Here is a 21,263-nt window from a genome sequence, read left to right as displayed (position 1 = left end):
CAGTCTAATTAACCGTTATGTCAGAAATTCTGATAAGCAAAGCAGTCTTGACAAAAGTCTAGAGACTAAAGCAAAAGATGGACCAAAAGCCTAAGGCAAAAACAAGTTTCTTCCTTTAAAGGAAAGACTTCATGCTATTCTGATTTTACTTTCCTTTTCACGAAATGTCCCCATGATCCTGTGTTAGAACAACAGCAGAAGCTTTATTTGTAACTGTAATTTTATTCATGTCATCCTCCCATGCATCTCTCTTGCAAGGTAAACAATTGCCCATCTTCAATTTTGTGAGCTAAAACAAGAGAGAGACAGCACCTAGGTTTTGTTTCAACAGCTTGCAGCAGCAAAGTTTCACAGCTTACTTTTAAGCATCATGACTTAAATTGATTAACTGAAAAAGGGGATAAATTTGTACATTTTTCACAGTCTCCCCGGAGCTCCAGGGCACGAACCTTTCCTTTCTGCAGCCTTCAGTCAATATTGAATGACTTTTCAAGAACTTGATTCAAGAGCATCAATGGAGCAAGAACTAGCTACACAATGGCGTTACCTCCATGCATGACCTGCCACAAAACCTGTGCTCCTCTGGGATTATAGCATGTATTAATATTGGAAAAAAAGGTAGAAGAGCAAGATATAAAACCAGCTTAGTAAGTGAGCTTGCCAGGCACACCTGTTTCTTCTGGCAAGTGCTGAAATAGCTGGACAGCAGGAGCTGTAGTCCATCTGGAGACAGATATGCCCAGCGAAGGTTCCAGAGTAGTTATAATACCCGCCAGACCCCATGGATTTCAATAGGTCAAGACTGTTACCACACAAACCTAGCCATGATTCACAGCATTCCACTCATTCAATAGTCTAAAAGACTATGTATACCCCATCTTCAGGGTCTTCTGCTCCATTACAGGCAGATTTTCAATCAAACATAACTTCTAGTTTAGTTTTCTCAGAAATAAGTAGAATCCTGATCAGCAAATTCTTTTCTACTATAAATTATGCAGCCCATGTTCCAGTTCATTAATCCTGCCTAGTTGTGAAAGCTACAGGGATTTCACAATTCTTCCTGTAACATTTACAAAATATTTCTCTAAGTTTCCTACTTACTGAGCAAATAACATATCCTCTCCAGTTAATGTTCCTAACACAGAGTCAGAACATCAACTCAGGGTATCACGTATGGAGCACCCAGCTGGTTCTCTCGAAGAAAGGACAGCAGAGACAGAGTTTGTGGAATTGAAGTCTCAACGAAGAAGAAAACCTGCCTCCAGGGCAACAGGCACAGACCAGAACCGGTGCAGCAAGGACCTACGCTTCTGGTTCATAGCCCTGCTCTCACAAGTAAATGGACGCACAGGGCTCACAGGGGCTTTCTCGTTAGTGAGTAGTGTTATCCTGTACAGGACATGTCTGTTCAGAAGGAGATAAATGCAAGAAGACTCAAGGCTCCATTTTGCTGCCACCAAACTCAAATTCTACAAACTAAGTAGAAGGCGTTACACGGGTGGGTAAATAAATCATCTCATACATATTTTTATATGAGTATTTTACTTTCTAAAACATCTCCTATGATTAGATCTTCCCCCAGTTAATAAGCAAAGTATATTTTAATAGTTTTCACTCAGTGCATGACCACAGATATTTTTATAGCAAGCATATCTGCAAAACTGTACGTGGGACTCCTAATAGACAATACTCTTAACTGGTGCAGGTCACTAATGATTAAACATTACCAACAAATGATCCTTTTTTAATAAGGCCTCAGTATGTTTAATCTTAACCAACAGTAGGTAATTCACAGGGTGAACTCAAATTATGAGTTTGCACTGTCAGACTGATAATAGCAGGATGCTCCAGATTACTAACAAGAGTACCTCAGTTGGCAACCACCTGTGACCCAAGGCAAGCACAGAAGCCAAATGACCACACGATGCCCGCAGGCCCTTGAGCTGTAAGCACAGCAAAACCCCACCACGTCGTACCTTCAGCCCTAGGGCTGCTGGACTTCTCAGGAAGATTAAATTCACAACAGAAGCAGCATCATACCACATTCCCCTAGTTCATGATGCTGAAATTTCATTTAATGAAAACCTTATTTTATGAAACAAATTATAGATTTCAAATGTTTCCGAAAAACGGTGGGAGAGAAGGGAATCACTTGATAGAGTGGAGACGCAGAGATTGAGTTCCAGAAAACAAAACCGCTGCTGTCCCTTCTTAATGTCTATCCGAACACAAACACTTCAAAACAAGCCGCCAGCGCTGCCTCAAGTTCCGAACACCCGCAGCTAAGCAGCGGAAGGCGCACACGCCGGACGCCCCTCACTACCTCAGCACCGGCGGCGGCGGCCGGAGGGAGGGAGGGAGGGAGAGCGGGCCGGACCCGCCAGCCCTCAGGAGGGGAAGGGCGGGCTGGGCCGCCGCGGGGGGACCACCACCCACACGAGCCCTGTTTTACCCGTGCGCACTCGCGACGCACGCGCGTCCTCCTCCCGGGCCGCCCCCGCAGCCTCCGCGGCACCGCCACAGCGGCCGCAGGAGCGGACGGGCGAGCGGGGGGGGGGGGGGGGGGCGGCCGGGGCCGATGCCGATGCCGGTGCCGCGGCCGCCGCCGCCGCCCACCGCCCACCGCCCACCGCCCACCGCCCCTGCCCCGCGGGGGAGCGGGGCCTCGCCTCTCGCTTGCGCTGATTGGCTGACAGCACCCCCGCCCCTCCACACCGCCTGCCGCGAGCTTGCACCCCGCTTCCGTTGCCCTTCGGCGTGCGGCGGGGCGCGCACGCGCGCTACAGCTCGGCCTGTTAGGGGCCGTGCCCGTTGCCTGATTGAAAATCGCCGCCGGCCTCACTTGGAGAGCGGCAGGCATTCGAGGGAGAGAGGCGCTCTCGCTGCGTTACTCACGACTCGTGTATTTCGCCGGATTTTTTTTTTTTTTTAATACCCCGCTCCTTTGGCGGCTTCCCGGGCTCACCGCTCGCAGGCGTCGGTGGCGAGGGCCCGCGAGCCGGCGGGCCCTCGCACGTGAAGGCGTCGCAAAAAGCCGACTGGGGTCCTTCCGCGCGAGGCGTCGCAGCCGGTGGGCCGTTGGGAGCGCGCGCGCCGGTGGCCCCCCCACCATGTATTACAAGTTCAACGGCGTCACGCAGAGGCTGGTCGGGGCAGCGGCGTCCGCCGCCTACAACCCCCAGGTAACGGGGCTGCCGCCGCCGCCTCGGGCGCCCTCGCGGCGGTGACCTTCGCCGCCCTCCTCCCGGTGCGGCCCCGCTCGCTCCCCAGAGCCGCTGGAGGAGGCGGGCCCGCCGCCCTCTCCGGGACGAGCGGCTCTGGCCGCCGGGCGAGCGCCAGCCGGTGGAGGCGGCAGGGCTCGGGGCGAGCCCCCCCACCCCGCGGTGGCGGCAGGAGGTCGCGGGAAGTTGGAGTTGGGGGGCCGGGCGAGTGCATGCTGCCGGGCGGAGGGCTCTCGGCTGCTGCTCTGGCGGTCGCCTGGCAGGGCCGTCGGGACCTGGCGGCGTTTATTTGGCGGGGGAGGGATCTTCCGCGGCGCGCCTAGCGGACCCGGCCTGCCCTGTGACCTTGGGCAAGACGAGAGGCTTCGTTCTGCGGTGCACCTCTTGATTCACTTCTGGGATGCGTTGGGTGTCACAGCATGAAATTAATACGCTTTGATCACGTAGGACTGCTCCTGAGCTAGAACCGTGGCGGGTGGTGCTTTAAAATCGCAGCTGGCAAATCCAGACAGCACTGCAGCTAGTCCCCCTCTTGTCTGCGCATGCAGAAAAACTAATTACTGAGAGCATTAAAACCCTTTTCAGAGAGGACATACATCTGTAGAAGTTTGTTTAAAGCAAAATGAAAAACAGCCTTTCCTCTGTATGATGCTGATGTGTTTACTAAGCATATACACGTTAAAGGTTGCATTAAATAGGCTTATACTTTCCATACTTCATAAAGTACTTGTTTAATTCTGCGGGAGTGGAGGGGAGCCGAGGGAGAGGAGAATGGATCCTGATTACATCGGCCATTGTTGCATATTGGTGAAAAGAAATCACAGAACTTGTTTGCTTTTATGTACATCAACATAGATTCATGAGTAATACCGGGAAGGTTTGTAATGTGATTTTGTCATGGGACAAATGCAGCATGGTTGCTATACCGTGTTCAAGTTTCTGAGTAAGCTTTGAAAAACTTAAGTTCTTACAGTTCAGTAATAAAAAAAAACAACTCTGAGGTTAAGGATTGGAAGAATGACTTTTAAAAAGTTAAGCTTCCAAAGAACTGCCTCCAGGGAGCAAACACATCTGATATGATTTGGCTTTTTTAAGGGAGAAAAAAAAAAAAAGTAGATATGTGTGTACACACAGAAGTGAAATCAAAGTTATGGTTTGTCTTTTTCCTGAGAAACTCATTAATAAAAGGTAACTGAAAGACACTTGATTCTTGTAGACTAATGTGTATTGTTGTGATTGATACACAAATAACTCTATTTCATTCTTTCTTAGCCTAATTCTGTTAGCAACCTGCTTTCCTGAATATCCTTGACTATGCAAGTTTTACTTGGAAAATCCAGTCATCTTCTGCAAGCAAGAATATTGTATTAAACTTCTGTAAAATCTCAAATTGTTTCAAGGGGCCCAGACCAACTACAAAGCTTTTAATTCTCTTTTTTTTTTTTTTTTGACGTTAAGATGTTATAGTTTAGATGGATAGACAGTTAGAAAGGTTAAGAGAACTGGATGGTTGGGCTTAGCATGGTGGTTAACGGGTCATACTCTGCCCAGAGGCTCATTAACAGGTGGAATACTGTAGGTTAGTGCAGGACTTTATCAATTACCTGGAGTAGGCAATAGAGTGCACTCTTGTAAAGTTTACAGAAGACATCAAGGCAGTGGCTCCAAAACATTCGAAGTAGAGCTGCCATTCAGAGGGACCTATCTAGAGTGGAGGAATGAGCTGACAGGAACACTGTGAATTTCTATGAGGGGAAAAAAGGCAAAGTTGTGCATGTGGGAAGGAAAAGCCCCTGGCAGGGATACAAGCTAGGAACTAACAGGCTGGTGGGAGCAGCTCTGTGGTAGAGACCCCGGAGCTACTGGCAGACAGCAAGCTGGGTGAGAGCCAGCAGTGTGTCCTACCTGTAAAGGAGGTCAACAGCATCCTGGGCTGTATCACCATATGCATAGCCAGTAGCTTAAGGAAAGTGATGATCTCCCTCCACTCAGCACTCATTGGATCACATCTATGTACCACATTCAGTTGCAGGCCCCCCAGTATGGGAATGCTCTTGATCAACTGGAGCAAGTTCAGCAGAGGTCACCAAGATTGTCAGAGAGGCTGGAGAACTTGCCCTGTGAGGAGAGGATGAGAAAATGGGGCTTGTTCCATCTGCAGAAGAGAAGGTGTAGGGAGACAGAGGCAGGTGCAGGCCTAAGACCAGCCAGCCAGCACCTGCAGGGAGGTTATCAAGACAATGGAGCCTGGCTCTGCACAATGCTGCATGGTGGGAGGGCAAAAGACAACAGGCATAAGCTGCAACAAGAGAGGTTCAAACTGGATATAAGGAAGGACATTCTCATGGTGAATAGAGTCAGGCAGTGGAGTGGGTACCCACCCAGGGAGGTTGTGCAGCCTCCATCCTTGGAGGCTTTCAAGGCCAGGCCAGACCAGACAAAACCCACAGCAACCTGGTCTCATCTCAGTTTGGACTAAAGAGCGCTAGAGGGCCCTTCCATCCTGAATTACTCTATGATCTTAAGTAAACGTTGAGGTACCAGTGACTTTCGGATATGGCAATTCCTGTCCCAAGAAGATTTTTATCCTCCTCTCTCCCCATCACTCTTTGGAAGGCTTCCTGGGTAGCTATTGGGGGAGGCGCTGCAGGGCACAGGGGTGACAGTGGCATAAATAATATGTTCTAGTCTGAAAGTATGTCTATTCATTAAGAGTATGTCCAAGAGGCACCTGTGCTAGAAAACACTCTTGCCACTATTGCAGTGTTTGGGGCACTTCCTACCTCTTCTACATGAAGTTGCAGTCAAAGAATAAATGTTAATTGACACTTCATTGTGTAGAGGAAAGCAAAGGCTAGGGTTACCATTGGGGGTGGTGGGGGGAAGGTCTTCAAGCCCAAGCAGTAAAGTATCTCATTTCTGGAAAAGTATAGCTTAGAACATGATGTATTAGTCTCTAGGTCATTGTGACTGTTTTTTTGCAAGTAATGCATCCTTTTTGGGATCCTAAGAGAAAAGCCCCACCACAGAAATACAGGAAGCTCTGATAACCACCTGGAGTAAAGTTGTCCTAAAGACAACACTCTTGGCTTCTGGAGCCCAGGTTGCGGAGTATTGCTTACCTTTCTGTTCAGCAGGCTCCATTACATTATAACAATCATCCCATTTTAAGTACATCTTTATTTTTTAGGGATTAAAAAGGCAGAAGCAAGATAAGAGAGGAATACAGAATTCTCTGTTATCCCACATTCTGTTCTGTTAATATTAGGTGTGTATGAACATCATTGCATTAGATACAGAAGGACATGATAAATTCTGAATTCTTGACATCTTCTAGATTAAAATGCTGTAGTGTCATGTATCAAAATTGGTTCCTAAAGGGTTTGTGCAAAACTAGCTTCACATACAGGTATCATTGCAGATAGGAAGAAAAAAAAAGTCTAGATAGATCTCACTTCTGTGTTCTGCAAGGCAGGAAAGAGAATGTCCAAGGAATAGAAATACTTTTCTTCTAAAACATTGTAGTGATTTGTTTTTAGATCATCATCAGGCATTATATTTCATTTCAGTGTCATCACTGAAATGTTAAAACCTAATTTTTGAGAGAATATAGTTGAGAAGATGAGGTTGTATCCAAGCAGGAGCATTTCACATAAGTCTTACAAATATTTTCTCGCTTTATAAATGTGGGTTTTTTTCATATTGATGAAAGAAACGCTGTCTTTTGTTTCTGGCTCACGATTCACATGGCTTAGTCCTCAACTGTGGCACACAAATGTGCTATGCAATAGAATAGCTACATTTTTAAAAGTTACCTTCTCTCACTTTTTGCAATGTTCTTAGGCCAGCTTTTTGGTACTTTTTTTTTTTTTTTTTTAGTTTGACTCTACTCCCAGGTGACACATTCAGATGCATCAGTCTGATAAAATTGTTTGCAATAAATAGAGATTAAAATATGAAAGGAATCATGTGAGTAAGTAGATGTTAAGTCCAAAACAAAGTAAACTTTTTCCTATTGATTTCATTGCTGCAATAAAACCGTAGCTCAGCATGTAAAATGGTTTGCTTTTTATGCTTCTGTTTATCTTGATGCTTCTGGAAAAATGAAGACATCCTGTGATTCAAATTCTTCTTGGTCAAATATGCAGTTTAATAATTCACTCTATTCTGCACTGTTACATTCTGATGCTTCCCAATGGAGTATTGTTCTGATGCAGGTTTAGGCTTAATTGTGGGCTTGCAAAATATCAGCCAAAATGTATTTCAGAAATTGTTTTGCTGACAGTAACATAACTACCAGCTTGTACTAACAAAAAAAATCTCTTGGTTTGAAACCTGTATTGTTCTTTCCATCTCAGTCTTAGCATTCTTAGAAGACTTAATTTTGCATTTAATGAAGTTATGTAAAGTAGTATGAACAATTTAGCCTGTTTGAATAAACGGGAACTTTCTCAGCTAGTGCAGGTGAGGAGTCAAATAGGTTAAAAACTACTACTCATATTTAAGAGGGTAATGACTGCCATAACCATTACAAATACAATAAAAACTATAAATTCAAAGAGTTGGCTTATGTTTGAAGTACAAACAGTGGGACCAGTTCCAAATGCTGTCAGGTGAGGATGACTACATGAACTTTACCCTAGTTCTTCAAGGCTGGCCATGATCCTAGTAGAAATTTAGTCTTGCTACCATATATTCACTTGATACAATTTATTTTGCTTGTAGGTACATAAAACCCCCACAAGCCACAGATCTTTTGATTTTAGCTGTTATGAATTGTTTGGAGTTCATTGAGAAACTATAACGGTTAACCTTTTATGCTGTAGGTGATACTTAAAATGTATACAAAATCACTTTTACTTAAGTGTGTCATCCCAGTACAAACAAAGCATCAAGTGATCCTACCTAAAAGGATCCTTGTGTTTAGTGGTAACAAATATATTTAACCTCATACAGTGAGGTATGTTCTACTATGAAGGACCTGCTATTTATGTTAGAAGTGTCTAGGTTCAGCAGTGTTACTTCAATACATGTTCTGAAATAATAATTCTCAGCTTAACTTTCTTTCCCGTTTCCCCATTTCATTTTGGCCCTTACCTCAGTTTTCTCTACTTTATCATTCTCTGATTTGTTTGAGCAATTCCCCTAACACTTAAAAACTTAAGTGTGGTGCTATCTCCATTAAATTGTGCTCCAAATCCTTAACTGTTCTGTGCTGTCAGGAAAATGTAAATCTATCTTGGGAATTCATGCTAGCAAGGCATAAGTTTGTTTTAACTTTGAGCATGTTGGCCAACCAACAGATAGATTGGGTCCTAAGACTTTCAGACCTCTGACAGGAAAACAGACACGCTTTACAGAGGGGTAGGCAGAGAATTTTGTTTGTTGTTTTGGATTAGCTACATGTCCTGACCTTTCATTGAGGACTGCAGCGTTTGACAAAGTCATTGCTGTAGTGTGCTGATGAAATCAGCTGGTGTTGACTCTTCTGCACGAGTACAACTGCTGTACTTTGTCCAAGAATTGGAACAAATTCCAATTTGTTAACATGATTAGAAATTAAAGATTAACACCTAAATATCAGAAGAGGAATTATCAATATGAAACATTTTCTTACGAAGCATAGGTCAAATGTGTAGAGGCATTCATTCCTCAGTACTATCTTGGGTATAGTGAGACACTAACATTATTAAACCTGCAGTTTTAGTCATATTCAATACAAGTGACAATTAAGGGTCATTTAAGGTGTCTTTATTACTTGCTTAAAAAATGATCTGTACTGAAATTCTAATGTGTAATACTGAGGATTTCTCTCCAGCCATGCTAAGCTTAGCAAGCAGCTGTATGTGAGATAAAGCACTTGCCACTTTCTCTCAATGAACACAGACAAGTACCCAGTTGGAACAGCCACATGGCTGCACTAATTTAGCTGAGCTTGGTTGGAGCTGACCACAAGATGCACAATTCATGGATAGAATTCAAGTGGAATTTTATGTTGGGGCGAGGGACCCTGATTAATGCAGTGTCTGTGTTAGGCAAACTGAACTCTCTCTCTTCTGCAGCATGTGTTTTGTTGTACTCTTTCCTGAAGCCAATGAACCATATCAATGATTTTTACTGAAATTGCTATGTGATGCTCTTAAGTGGTGCTATGCTGCTTTGGAAGTCATTTACAACAATACACTGATGCTTGTATGAGTTTTCTGAAATGGCTTAATTTGATTTCATGATGAAGTTAGTCACTTGAGTTAGGTTGGAATCTCCTGTTGCTACAACAGGAGGGGATCTTATAACTATCTGAACAGGAATGTATTTGTAAAGCCTAAAAAAGTATGCAATAACTTACAGTTGTTAACATGACTGATTTCATTATTCTAATAGTAATCTGTAGAATGTGTCTTGCATCCAGGTGGTATCCTGTAGAGGCAAGAGTTCTAGTGCTGATAATAAATGGTAGGGGTTGCTAATCACATTTTTAAGCCCCCTATCTGTGAGTTTAGGAATGATGAAAATAACTTTATCGTGGAACTGTTGGAAGTAGTTTGCAGCTTACTCCAATTCTCAGTATTTACAGTTTTTATACACTACAGATAGTTCATGAAATAAAGTAGACACATCACAACAAGCAGGAATTGCAATGAACTAGAGTAGCTGTTGAAGTGATCTCAAAGACTGCTCCTGAAAAAGTTGGGCCCTCAGGAAGGCAAAAGCGAGATTCAGAAGTGGAAATTTAAAGGAGGATGAAAGATGCACATTGCTGCAATACTAACAATCAAGGCAGCAAGAAAAGTTTTGGAGAAAAAGCCACCTGCATGTTTGGTATAGACATACGTTCTATAGTTCTTTCTATCAAATCACCAACCTTTTAAAGACAAATCTAATAAAGTACTTAAAGTTCTTATAGACAAAAATACTGGTCCAAAATTGCTTGCTTCAAGTATTTTGATGTAGATGGTACTTAGCCTTGAATATATAGCCAGTAACTTCCCCTGGCTAATAATAGCTTCTTAGATGCTTCTTTCTTACTGGTGTGACCAGAACCACTTAGTCTTAAATACAAGTTCAGAATTTCTACACAAGCCTGTTCAGTAGGAAGGCAGTAGTTACTGAATGTGTCAGAGAATCCAGTTTTGGCTGCTGTCTTTCAAACTGTAACTAAGGTCACAAAGGGATTCTAATATTCATTTAAGCACTAGAAAAGTGGGAAGCTGTAACCATGTCTTCAGGATGGAGCCCTGATGACCATTCCATAGGCTATTTTGGGATGTTGAGAAATCTTTCTGTTGAAGATGCCTATTGTAGCAGAGAATTTAGAGAATTTGCATATGGAAAAAACATGTCTGGTCTATGGCAGGCATAAAAGAAAAAGAGTGCCAGTCTGCTTCCAGCTCCAAATACTGTTCAGGCAGTTCTCTTAAATACAAAATGCATCAACTAGTCCTTTGAACAGAAACTAGAATTTCAGTGCGGCCTTAACTTGACCCATGCTGCTTCTGTTTGTAATGAAAACCTGTTGCATTAACCTACTCGTACAATGCTTTTAATTTCTCTGGCAAGTTAGAAAAAAAAAAAGTTACAGCTGTTTCAGGAGCCATAATGTAGACATTACTGCCATGTGTCCAGGCGTAACTGTTAAATCTAACTTGTCCAGGCGTAACTGTTAAATCTAACTATAACAATAATGGCAAGGAGGCCACCTCATAATGGCTGTGACTTTGTGCACTTAATCTTATCTGTAGAACTGGATTATGTAGTTTTTAATCATGGCAAATGTAGAGTACAACCGTCAGAACCAAAAGGAAATTATTATGCTGCTCATGGGGAGTACACTGAGGTGTGGAAAGTTGCAGCAGCATGTGCATTATAGGGTGTAGTTATACCTGCATAAAATATCCACCATGTCAGGGCTTCTGGAGTGTCCTTGAGTACCACTTACTACTTTTGTATGAAACAAGTGGTCCTAATTCCCCCCTTTTTTTTCCTCCTCAAACTATACATCTAGATTATTTAAGGCCCAGTTATTTATGGCTATTGCTTGCAGCATTCAGGAGGAAGAGTTCATTGAAGTCTCCGCACTCTGTTTGACCCAAGCATCAGGGATTCCCTGCTTCTAATCCCACTACTCAGAGCCCTAGATAGTCTGACTATGTGCAAAAAAAAAGCAGCAATTTGAACCAAGTACCAGCACAGAAAGATTTACGATAGCATAAATTATAAATTCATGTCATGAAGACATCAGAAAGGAGACTTCTATTCTCTTTGCTAAGTCCTGACCCAAAGTTGTAGCTGAGAAATGAGTGGGCCAACAATGTGTCTTTAGCTCATTATCACAGCTCTTCATACCAGATAAATATTCTTTGTAATGTATCCTTGTAATGTCTGGCAGTGTGCCTGCCTAACGTGACAATTGGTACATTTGCAAGTCTTATATACCTTGATATTTTAATCTTTATTTATGCAGGGACTCAAACCAATAGTTTCCACTGAATCCCCAGCTCTGATTTTTGGGACAACAGCTAAACTTGCTTCAGATTTACCAGCAACTGATTCTTTCTTGGGTAAAAACAAGGTGCCAGACCTACAGAAACTTTTTCAGGTAACGACAACTTTGGGAGTAACTTAAAGAAAACTGGAGAGTGGGACATATCTTTCCTTATTTTAATGTGGCTAACTACTTTTGTCATTCTACAATACCAAAATTTTGTGAAGTCTGGTTAAGAAAGTGTCAAGTACAGTATAGCCTGTATATTTGTACTATACTACAAGGTTTATATGCCTTGTATGGGAGATAAATACAGAAAGTGGAAAGTCTAGTAACATTGTCTTTTTGCTGGCTTCAGATGATGCTTATTGTATTATTTGACTATTGGAAGCACTTTCTATCTGGGAATCCAAGCATATGCCTTAAAGCAGATCTGGAGGAGCAAAGCAGATTATTACTGTTTCGTGTATAATAATTTGAATATTATTGAAGCTGTTTATAATGCAGTATAAGAAGAGCACAGTAAAGTTTTCAAAGCCAGTTTGTTAGCCATGCAATTTCTAAGCATACTAGGACTTTTCATAAAACAAATCAGTTAAGGATTTTTTTAAGAACATGAAGAATGTGCTTTATATAATGTTCCTTTTCTCTCTTACATGCCACTTGCATTTGGAATGTGTCAGTCTGACTTGGTGAATAATTTTTTATACCTACCTTTTCACATTCTTTTGTTAGTGACACTTTTCCCATCCAGGTCCTCTTTAGAAATATTTCAAGATACAGTCTTTCTGCCTGCACTTAACAGCTTTGGCTAATAAAATTAACTTGCCTTTGCATTTGTCTTGCTAAATGAAAAACACATAATACACTTGATTGCAGATAGCCTATTTGTCAGGAGGTTTCCCTCACAGAAGTCTCTTTATTTACCTGAGGTAGCTTGTTACTTATGGCCTTGATATGGGTGTTCATTTCTTTTTTTTGTTTGTTTTCTTTTTAAATTCTTCCCACAGAAAGCAGATGGACTGCCAGTACACCTGAAGCGCGGAGTTCCAGATAAGCTGCTTTATCGGACCACTATGGCTCTAACAATAGGCGGGACAATCTACTGTCTAGTAGCACTGTACATGGCCTCACAACCAAGAAACCAAAAGTAAATGAACCACAACTCATGGGACTCGTGATGCTTCTCTGAAGGACCTCCTGCACGTCTCTCTCTGCACTTGCTTTAATTCTGTGATCATATAGGGTTCATTACTCAGATCAAATTTCTCGGAGAAAATGTTTTTAAATTGGTTGCCTTATGTGTTCTAGAAATCAATATAAACAGGCTTAAAGACATCATTTTAACATATGGTTGTAGCTTTGCATTTGTTGTCTTGCAGGAGTGTATGAACAGTTGGAGAAGGTTAAGCTTTTCCTTCCTTCCCTCCCCCAACTTAAACAATGTTAGAGATAGGACAGGACAAATACTTTGTGGGCTATGCTCCACATTCCTTAGTGGAAGGATGCTGCTGGTTTCCAAAACAGTAAAAGCAAATAATGTAATTATTATAACATACTGGGAGCCTGTTTCTGTCCTACACAGCTCATTTTACATAAGCAGGTGGCAGCGGAACTTTTCCAAATGCTGGTATATTATTAAATATTTGTACCTCTGATGGTAGGACAAAGGGCTTATCACCTTGGAGCATTTAAAGTGGATTTATTCTGTAATGTTAGCATCACTGTACACAGCAGAGTGCACCAATATTGTAGTGTCAATTATAACAGTTTTTGGACTTTCATTTGTCAAACTATCTTATTGTGCAATAAAGATAACTACATGAATAATAAAATAGGCAACTCTTGAAAGTTTCAGACCACTTCAGCTGGCCTGGTAGCAAAATAAAGAGATTGGTACACTTTTGTTTAAGTTCAACTTGTAGATCTCAAACCAGACAATTGATTCAGCTACCTTACTGTAATCTTTTTGAGATAGTAATCCTCTTAAAACCTTCTCTCAGAACTCATTGGGTGTTTAACTATAATTTTTGGTGAAACAGGTCACTGTCATAGCTCAGCTGCGTATTATTTTCAGTGCACGCACATATCTCTTTATGTAGACACAGACACATACATTTCCTTTGCTGTGTGGGTGGAAAAGAGAGAAGCCAATAAACCCCTTTCCCTTGTAATATCATAGCCTTGAACTGCAAGTTTCCCACAAGTCTTCACAGAAAGTATCCTCTAATTTGATAGATCCTCCTCTGTCTATGAACATTGAGTATTCACTCTTGGTCACCCAGGCTCTGGATAAGCATGGATTCACTGGCCTCTGTAAAGACCCATCTCTCCCAGAACTGTGCAGAAACCACCTTCCATGTAAATCGGGAAAACAGTTGATAACAGAACATAAAATTCCCATTCAATCTTTTACTAAAAACATTCTTATTTTTTTTTCCAGTCAAGTTATATCAAAACCTTATTATTGTTTCGTAGGAAAGAAAAGAGCTGCTTGTACTGTGATCTCAGGTTTCAGTCAGTGTTGGTATTTCAGGATGGGAGATTAAGTCACTGAAAAAGAAGTTTGTAAGGACAGCAAGACTCGGAGAATAGCAGAGAATAATTAAGTTCTCCAGGAACTGACAGCTGTGTTGCCTCTGCTGATGAAATATTTTATGCTTAGTAGCCCATGCTTCTATGGCACTAAGAATCTTGTGCTGTAGGCTGTTAAATCCTATTTTAAAAAAAGGAAAGAAAAAAAAAAAGAGAGAAAGCAGCATAGTAGGTTATTGTCTGTCTTCCCTGTGTATCATATATTAAGCACTGCCTACAAGAATCTTCTAATAAAGGATACTTTGCACGCAAACTTGACAGGCAGATTTTCATGAGGATGAGTTTTGCTCAGAGCACTTCTATGCTCTTAGGTTTTGGTTTTTGGTGTTCAGTGTTCCTAAAAACCAAAAAAAAAACCCCAGGAAACAACTATTTTTAGAGTTCACATAGAGGATAACAACTTTCTGCTTGTTGCTAAGGCAATTGTGGATAAAGTAACTAAACTGTTATCCCATAGCTCATTAGCCAATGGAAATAATCTTCCGAGTACTTGTGGAAAGAACAACAGCAGAGACGTACCACTCAGGTCCAGCTTTCTTAAAGGGAACTCAGCTAGAAGATTGCATTCATGTATTGCTATAGAGGTCATGGTTGGAGCTATGGGTATCTGCATTGTCTTCCTATTGCCCTGGGTCTAGCTGTTTCTAGCTCTTTCTCAGCAGCTAAAAACACATAAGCTAAAGGGAAAAGAAAACACCATCAAATTTGGCAAATAACCAGATATTAGATAATCCATTGTTTTTTTGGTTTTTTGTTTTTCTTTTTTTCTCCCCAGTGTTTGGATTTTGAAAAACTATTTTCACTTTGGCTTTTTCAAAAAAGCTGACCCAATTGAAGCAGGATGAGAGTGCTGCTTCAGCTTGTCAGATTCGCATCCCTGGTTCAGTTGGAGGTTAAAGAACAAAGAGGCATTGCTTGTCTGTAGCCATTGGGCATGGCTCCAGTTGCGAGAGAGAGGGGAGACTGCATTTCTAGATTCCCACAGCAAAGTGCTCCAAAGAACAGGGAAGCTTGCAAGCTGTAACCAGAAGGTTAGGCTGTGGCAGCAAAATCTTGCCTCTTTTCTCATTTAGTTTTGAGATCATCGTAAAGAAATTACAACATGGTAAATCCTTTTTCTTTCTAGAAAAAAAGCTCTGTTAAATATTTATTTAAAAATATTTCTGGTGCCAGACTTCTAGGAGGATTCGAGAGGGTTTAAGTGTTTTGAATTACTGTTTGTGATAGAAAGACCTAATCTTCTTATTCTTAAGCCGTCAAGAACACCGTTACCTTTAAAGGGGGTGGTCTGATGTTAAATAAGGTCTTAAGTAAGGGGAACCAGGAGTGAATCGCAGCATCAAGAAGGCTCCTCCAATATTTTGAGTTGTTATCCCCAGAAGTAAGAATGTGACTTGGGTACTACAGCTTCGTTATATGTGTGTTATGTTCTGCTGTTTTTTTAAAGACCCTCTCAGTTTTGTCTTAGAAATTACGCAACCTGCCAGCACCGAGAACTGAGAAAACAAGATGCATTTAAGTGATAGCTTATACTGTAGTGTTTGGGCTTGAATGCACAGCAGAGAATAAATTATAATAAGCTCTCATACCCCAAGGTGCTGGGTTTGGAAGGGAAAGCAGCTGAGACTTAAAATATCAGGAACAAAATTATCTTGTGGATAATCAACCATCCCCCATGGCATTATATTATTGTTGAGAGTGAGTGGTTTTCCTTCTTAAATGATCTCTCTGGCAACTTGAATTCAATAGTTATATCTTTGTAATGGTTTTTAAATATGATCTCTCTCCCTACTTTTTATGTGGGAGTAGTAGAATAAATGCACTTGAGAAGACATTGATAGTATGCACTTATGTCTTTCAACTGCTTTAAAAATAAAAGTATGTTAAGGAGAGGATTCCTCCACAGTATTTCAGTATGACCATGCCATCTCAACAGGCTTTTGCCTTAACATTTTGAAATGTCAAGAGACTGATTATTTCAATACTAAGACATTAATTGATTGATCTTGCCTTAAAGTAAAGCTTGTCAAACTAAAAGGAATAAAAGCAAGAGAAACTAGGAAAATGGGAATCTAATCTTACGAACATCAAAAAGTTGAAGAGGGTATTTAAGAGGTGTTTCCTCACACATATATACATAGTACTTACTCCCCCTTTACCTTCCTTCCTCCAAATTCAAGCCTTCCAAGAGGCTTCAGAAGAGTCTCAACGTCAGTTTTTTCCACTCCTGTCACAAGCCATTACCCCAGCAGATCTTAAAATTTGAAAAATCCAGATGCTTTTACACAAAGAGAAAAAAGTGCATGTATTGGGTAAGTTACATGTAAAATCATGCTAAACTGTTCAAAAAAAAAAAAAAAAGTTGGAAGCTACCTGCATTTTATGACATAGTATACTAACTTTTTTCCCCTCTTGAGCCCTTACCCTCAGTGAAAAGTTTCACAGGAAGCCAAAGTTTGATCTCTGTTTTAAAATGGAAAGTGGAAGAAGTTGCTTGTAATCTAAGCATTAATTTTAGCAATAGGCATGAAAAACAACCTTTTAAGTATTTTGCGTATTCAGTACCAATTGCATCCTAGTTTATTAAAGACTATTAATTTGAATCAATTCCAGTTAGCTGCATTTAAGTGATGCACAGATTGCTAAGAAGTAGAAGCATATTTGCTGTGAGAAGGAGTGCAAGCATGGCTGTGGATCAGGAAATAGGGTATACGCTGTCAAGTGTCAGTATGGTATCTCACTAGTACCAGATCTTACCTCCTGGTGCTTCCTATGTGATCCCAGACTGCTTTTGGGTATGGCACTAGACAGAAGGAACCATTTTATTTGGACTTTAGTTATCTCAAAATGCAAGAAAGTTGAATTCAAGGGTCTGTTCCCCCGCCGCCATCTGTTGCAGGCAGCCCGTATCTGGCCTACAAGAAGGTATTCATCATCCTCTGGTTCCAAAGAGAGTTGGTACTCCATGCTAAAACATTTTTCTAAATGACTTTGCCCAGTGGATCCAGTGCTGCAAAACTAGGGGTGTGGTAAGGAGGGGGAAGTACTTTGCCTCACTTCACATCAGCTGCATACCACTATCATTTTTCTCCCTTCCTTACTCCCACATTTTTATTCTTAAAGACCATGAAAAGTTTTCTAGTTTACTTCTTTTTTTCATAGCATTTTTTTAAATATTCTGTGCCACAAAAGGAATGAAATTGTTTCTAAGTGCTTCAAGAGAACTTCTGAAATGTTCATATCAGAAGGTACACATTTGTCACATGTATTTTTTTCCTCTGCAAGTTGGAACAAGCCCTGGAAGTGTCCTATGTGAAGTATATGAACCTGTCAACCCAGCAACTCGCATCTGCTCCAGGTATACAGGTGAGCACCTTACTACAGTGGCAAGTCTTTGAAGACACTGTCCTACAGGTGTGCAAATGTAGGGGCGTCAAATGACTTGCTGCTTCCAGGCACCCGACTGTATTTCAGAGAAATATAGGTAATGCTCCCCTGCAACATTCTTATACTGTGAGCTGTGTTACCCGAAATGTATATTGTACCCATTTTCACATCTTCCTTGCAATTCAGTCACACGCATTAATCTTGCTGTTAATTGCTTTATCTGCTTATGGTGTGGTGCTACCTCAAACATCTTGGATTCCCTTTCTGATTTCATTATTGAGCCCTAATTTTCGAGCATCCAAAATTAGAAATTCAGGCATTAATTATAACGTGCACCCCTTACAAAACTTACACTTGAGGCAGGGAGCAGAGACAGCCAGCAGCATCCATAGCAGAATTCAGTACAACGTGCCACAGTAAACCAGGTGTTCTTCCAACCGCACAAAGCCGTCCTTAGCATTTTGCATAGTTCTTGTTACATATAAGGAGGCTCATCCGTGTAACCTCTAGTCGCTTACCTACTCGCAAGAGAAGATTGAGCATTGTCTAATTCACAATACTGCATAAGTGCAAATTGTGTCTTCCCTTAAACTAAAACCATAACAGCACTTCTTTGGAAGGAGGCAAGGAGAACATGTTTGGAGCAGTGGAGAGGTTGTAATTGTCAATTCTACCAACTTGATCCTGACTTGTAGCCAAGAGAGCAAAACTAATGAAATGCAGCTTTTCTGGCATAAAGAACAAGTGCTACTTGTTAAAGCTTATTCTTGCATAAGCCTAAGGAAAATATATTAGTCTTCTAATTGGAACTGATTAAGCAACTCTGCTCATACGCAAAACAAAAAACACGCTTCAGCATACTCATTTTGTTAGCAGCATGACCCTGCAGAATTAACAGGAGTCAAGACTTCAGGCTCTCATAAGACAACAGCAGCAGCAAAACCCTATGTTGCAATAAAGCAGGCTGGAGTTCACATAGGTTCACCAAGATGTGGAGAAACCAATCAAACAGCTTGTAGCGCTGTGCAGTTCTTGCACTCTCTTTTCAGAAAAGCATACTTTAAAAACAGACTGAAAGAATGATTTCTGGCAATCTCAGAGACTTACTGTTTTCCCAGAAGTTCACCTGGAGGCCTTTCTAAAGCTCTGTAACAGCTTTCTATGGCCACTGAAGAATGGCTTGCTAGACAAAGGTCTGAACTTTTGTTTAGACCTGTTCTCAGCTGCGCAGAACCTGATGGATAATGCCTATCAGGTCTGCCTGCAGAGAAGCCGTGTGTTTGATCCCTCTGTACTGCAACATGTAGAAAATGTAATCATAATGCAATATCCATGTGTGACAATATTAAAATGTTTGAATAATTCAGGGAGGCACATGCCCTTCAAGAAATTTCTCATGTGTGGCTTTTTTTTTTTTTTACTTTCACTGACCAACGGGTTGTGAGAAAAACCTGTGTAATACGGATTTCCTGGATTACAGGCTCAAATCCCGTGTTCTTTATTTAAATTGTATGGGATAAACTGAACTGAGTAAAAATAGAAAAATCTGTCAATAGCAGTATTAACTAAATTCATCCCTCCTCCCTGGTTTGCTGCCCCTCCTTCCCAGGAGCGGATGTCAGTGCCTGTGCTTTTCCTGCTGCTTTTTCTGGGAGCAGGAAGCAATCATGCACCTATTCACAGTATGATTTTTCTTGCTACTAGAACAAGGGAGATTGGGTGGTCATAGAGTAACCAACTTGTTTCCATGACACCCATTCCTTTCTTTGTGGATGCAACCAAACAGCTAGACTGCCATTTTCTCTGAAACTGTAGTGCCTGGCACGCCTAAGGAAGGGAAGATCCCAAATACTCTGGCTGGTCAACAGCAGGCCCAGCTGCTACGGCTGGCACTTAGGTATGAGCAGCAAGAGAAAAGGGAAAGTGATACTCGCTGTCTCTGGAAACAAAGCCATCAGGACTACATGAAGAGCTCACCTGTAAGGAACACCATCGAATGCCAGCAGGTCTACTGGGAAGGCTAATTATGACCATGTGTCAGATTGTTATTCCATATATATATGTGTGTGTGTGTGTGTACACTATTTCAACTTAAGTTTTGGGTTCCGTGTTTTCAAAATTCAGCAACTTTCACCAGCTAGATGACAATCTGTCATGTGAACACTTGTATATGCCCTTTAGTTTTTACATACTATAAACTCAAATGACCATCTGATACACACATTTCATCAGGATCACTGATCTGTGTTTATCTTTTCATCTCTGTACATTTTAACTGGCTGCATAAGAGTCTTCAAATGCTAGATTAAGCCCAAACTACTCTTTTAACTTCCATTGCTTTTATTAGGTATTTCTACTGAGTGTCTGCTGGGCAGAGCTCTATAGTATCTTATCTTGTATGAACAGTACTGCTCCTAATAACTGAGCCTGAAAGCTGCTGAACTCAGTGCATGAACGAGCAAATATGTGCTTTATTTCTCAGGACTAACACACAGATGTGCATACACAAGGCCTGCAGGTTTAATTCTGTTTTTCGGTTGCACTTGAGGAAAAATATATTTCTAGAAGCAGCAATAAATAAGCAAACAGAAACTAGTACCTGTAACAACATTTTGCCTGGTTTGCACCACTGGCTTGAAGAAATTAAACTATGCAAGACCCAGCAAAACCTGTCTTCACAAGGCAAAGGAGAAGATTAAAAAAAGAATGTTTTTATCTAACCTGTTGAAATCCACTCTAGACAACCTAAAAGCTTAACTGTTACTGCACTGTCTACCTTTGGATTTTAACATACATGAGGCAAAAAAGCACTATTACACCTTTTCTCATTAAATAATTATTTCAGTGTTAGACTGTGAGGAGGTACATGACTGCTCTCCTAGAGCTGTGAATGCTGGAGACACAATGGTCTCCAACTCCACAGCTTGTGAAAGGTTTCAAACAAGTGTTCTTCTATTCATGCATTTTTGTGTGAAAAATTGCAAGGATCCTTAGAGTCAGCTTTGCTAGTACACAGAGTGTTAGGCCAGAACTAAAAGAGCCCTGCCAGGTTGCCATATATCAGGTGGATCCTCTCTCCTGGGGCTGAATCAGAACAAGTCTTGTTTCTAGCAAGGTATAAACTTATTTTTAGGTTGTATTTCCATAGTCTTCACCATTTTATCAGCAGAACCCATGTTGGTTCAGGTTCGCGTAGCAACCTCTCCAAGTTTAATTCCTGTTGGCAAAATCCAGGCCAAAGTGGAAATGGTACATGTGAAAGAAGAAAGTCCTTTATGTTTCTGTTACAATGATCTGTTACACAAACACTCAAGGTTAGGGTGAAGAGCATTAGGAAAAAGAAAACAAAACAGACAAACAAACAAAACCCCCCAACCCCCCCCCCCCAAAAACCCAAAAGGCCTCGCAGAGTTTCTGTCCATTTTTACAGATTATGACAGGAAATATCTACAGATTTTTTCCCTCTCAAGATTCCTTTCATGTTTCATCTCTCCCAATCAGAAAGATCAAGTAGCAGAGAGCAATTTCTTTCTTATGAAGCAGTTTGTAATAGGCCACATCTCTGCAGCTCCAGACAC

At 41.4% G+C, this 21,263-nt stretch overlaps 1 protein-coding gene across 2 annotated transcripts; it reads left to right on the top strand.

Annotated features, from left to right (window-relative positions):
- Positions 1 to 2,799: 2,799 nt before the first annotated feature.
- On the top strand, positions 2,800 to 13,538 carry LOC128150089 (cytochrome c oxidase subunit 7A-related protein, mitochondrial). Of its 2 annotated transcripts, XM_052805976.1 has the most exons (3): positions 2,800 to 3,182; positions 11,683 to 11,817; positions 12,714 to 13,538. In XM_052805976.1, the coding sequence occupies exons 1-3, from the start codon at positions 3,111 to 3,113 to the stop codon at positions 12,855 to 12,857; spliced, it is 351 nt and encodes a 116-aa protein (XP_052661936.1). In that variant the 5' UTR covers positions 2,800 to 3,110; the 3' UTR covers positions 12,858 to 13,538. The 2 variants fall into 2 exon arrangements, with proteins under 2 accessions (XP_052661936.1, XP_052661937.1); XM_052805977.1 differs by lacking the exon at positions 11,683 to 11,817 and having other exon boundaries at positions 2,805 to 3,182.
- The last annotated feature ends 7,725 nt before the right edge of the window (positions 13,539 to 21,263 follow it).

Source organism: Harpia harpyja, chromosome 13 (genome assembly GCF_026419915.1).
Source record: "Harpia harpyja isolate bHarHar1 chromosome 13, bHarHar1 primary haplotype, whole genome shotgun sequence".
In the NCBI taxonomy this organism is placed as follows: domain Eukaryota; kingdom Metazoa; phylum Chordata; class Aves; order Accipitriformes; family Accipitridae; genus Harpia; species Harpia harpyja.
This window is presented reverse-complemented; position numbering and strand designations above follow the sequence as displayed.

What these genes read in the sequence shown, in the direction of transcription:
- LOC128150089 (XM_052805976.1), top strand. Translation starts at nt 3,111, where the DNA reads ATGTATTACAAGTTCAACGGCGTCACGCAGAGGCTGGTCGGGGCAGCG. An exon ending in CCGCCGCCTACAACCCCCAG is followed by an intron (nt 3,183 to 11,682) that starts GTAACGGGGCTG and finishes TTATTTATGCAG; the next exon opens with GGACTCAAACCAATAGTTTC. An exon ending in ACCTACAGAAACTTTTTCAG is followed by an intron (nt 11,818 to 12,713) that starts GTAACGACAACT and finishes TTCTTCCCACAG; the next exon opens with AAAGCAGATGGACTGCCAGT.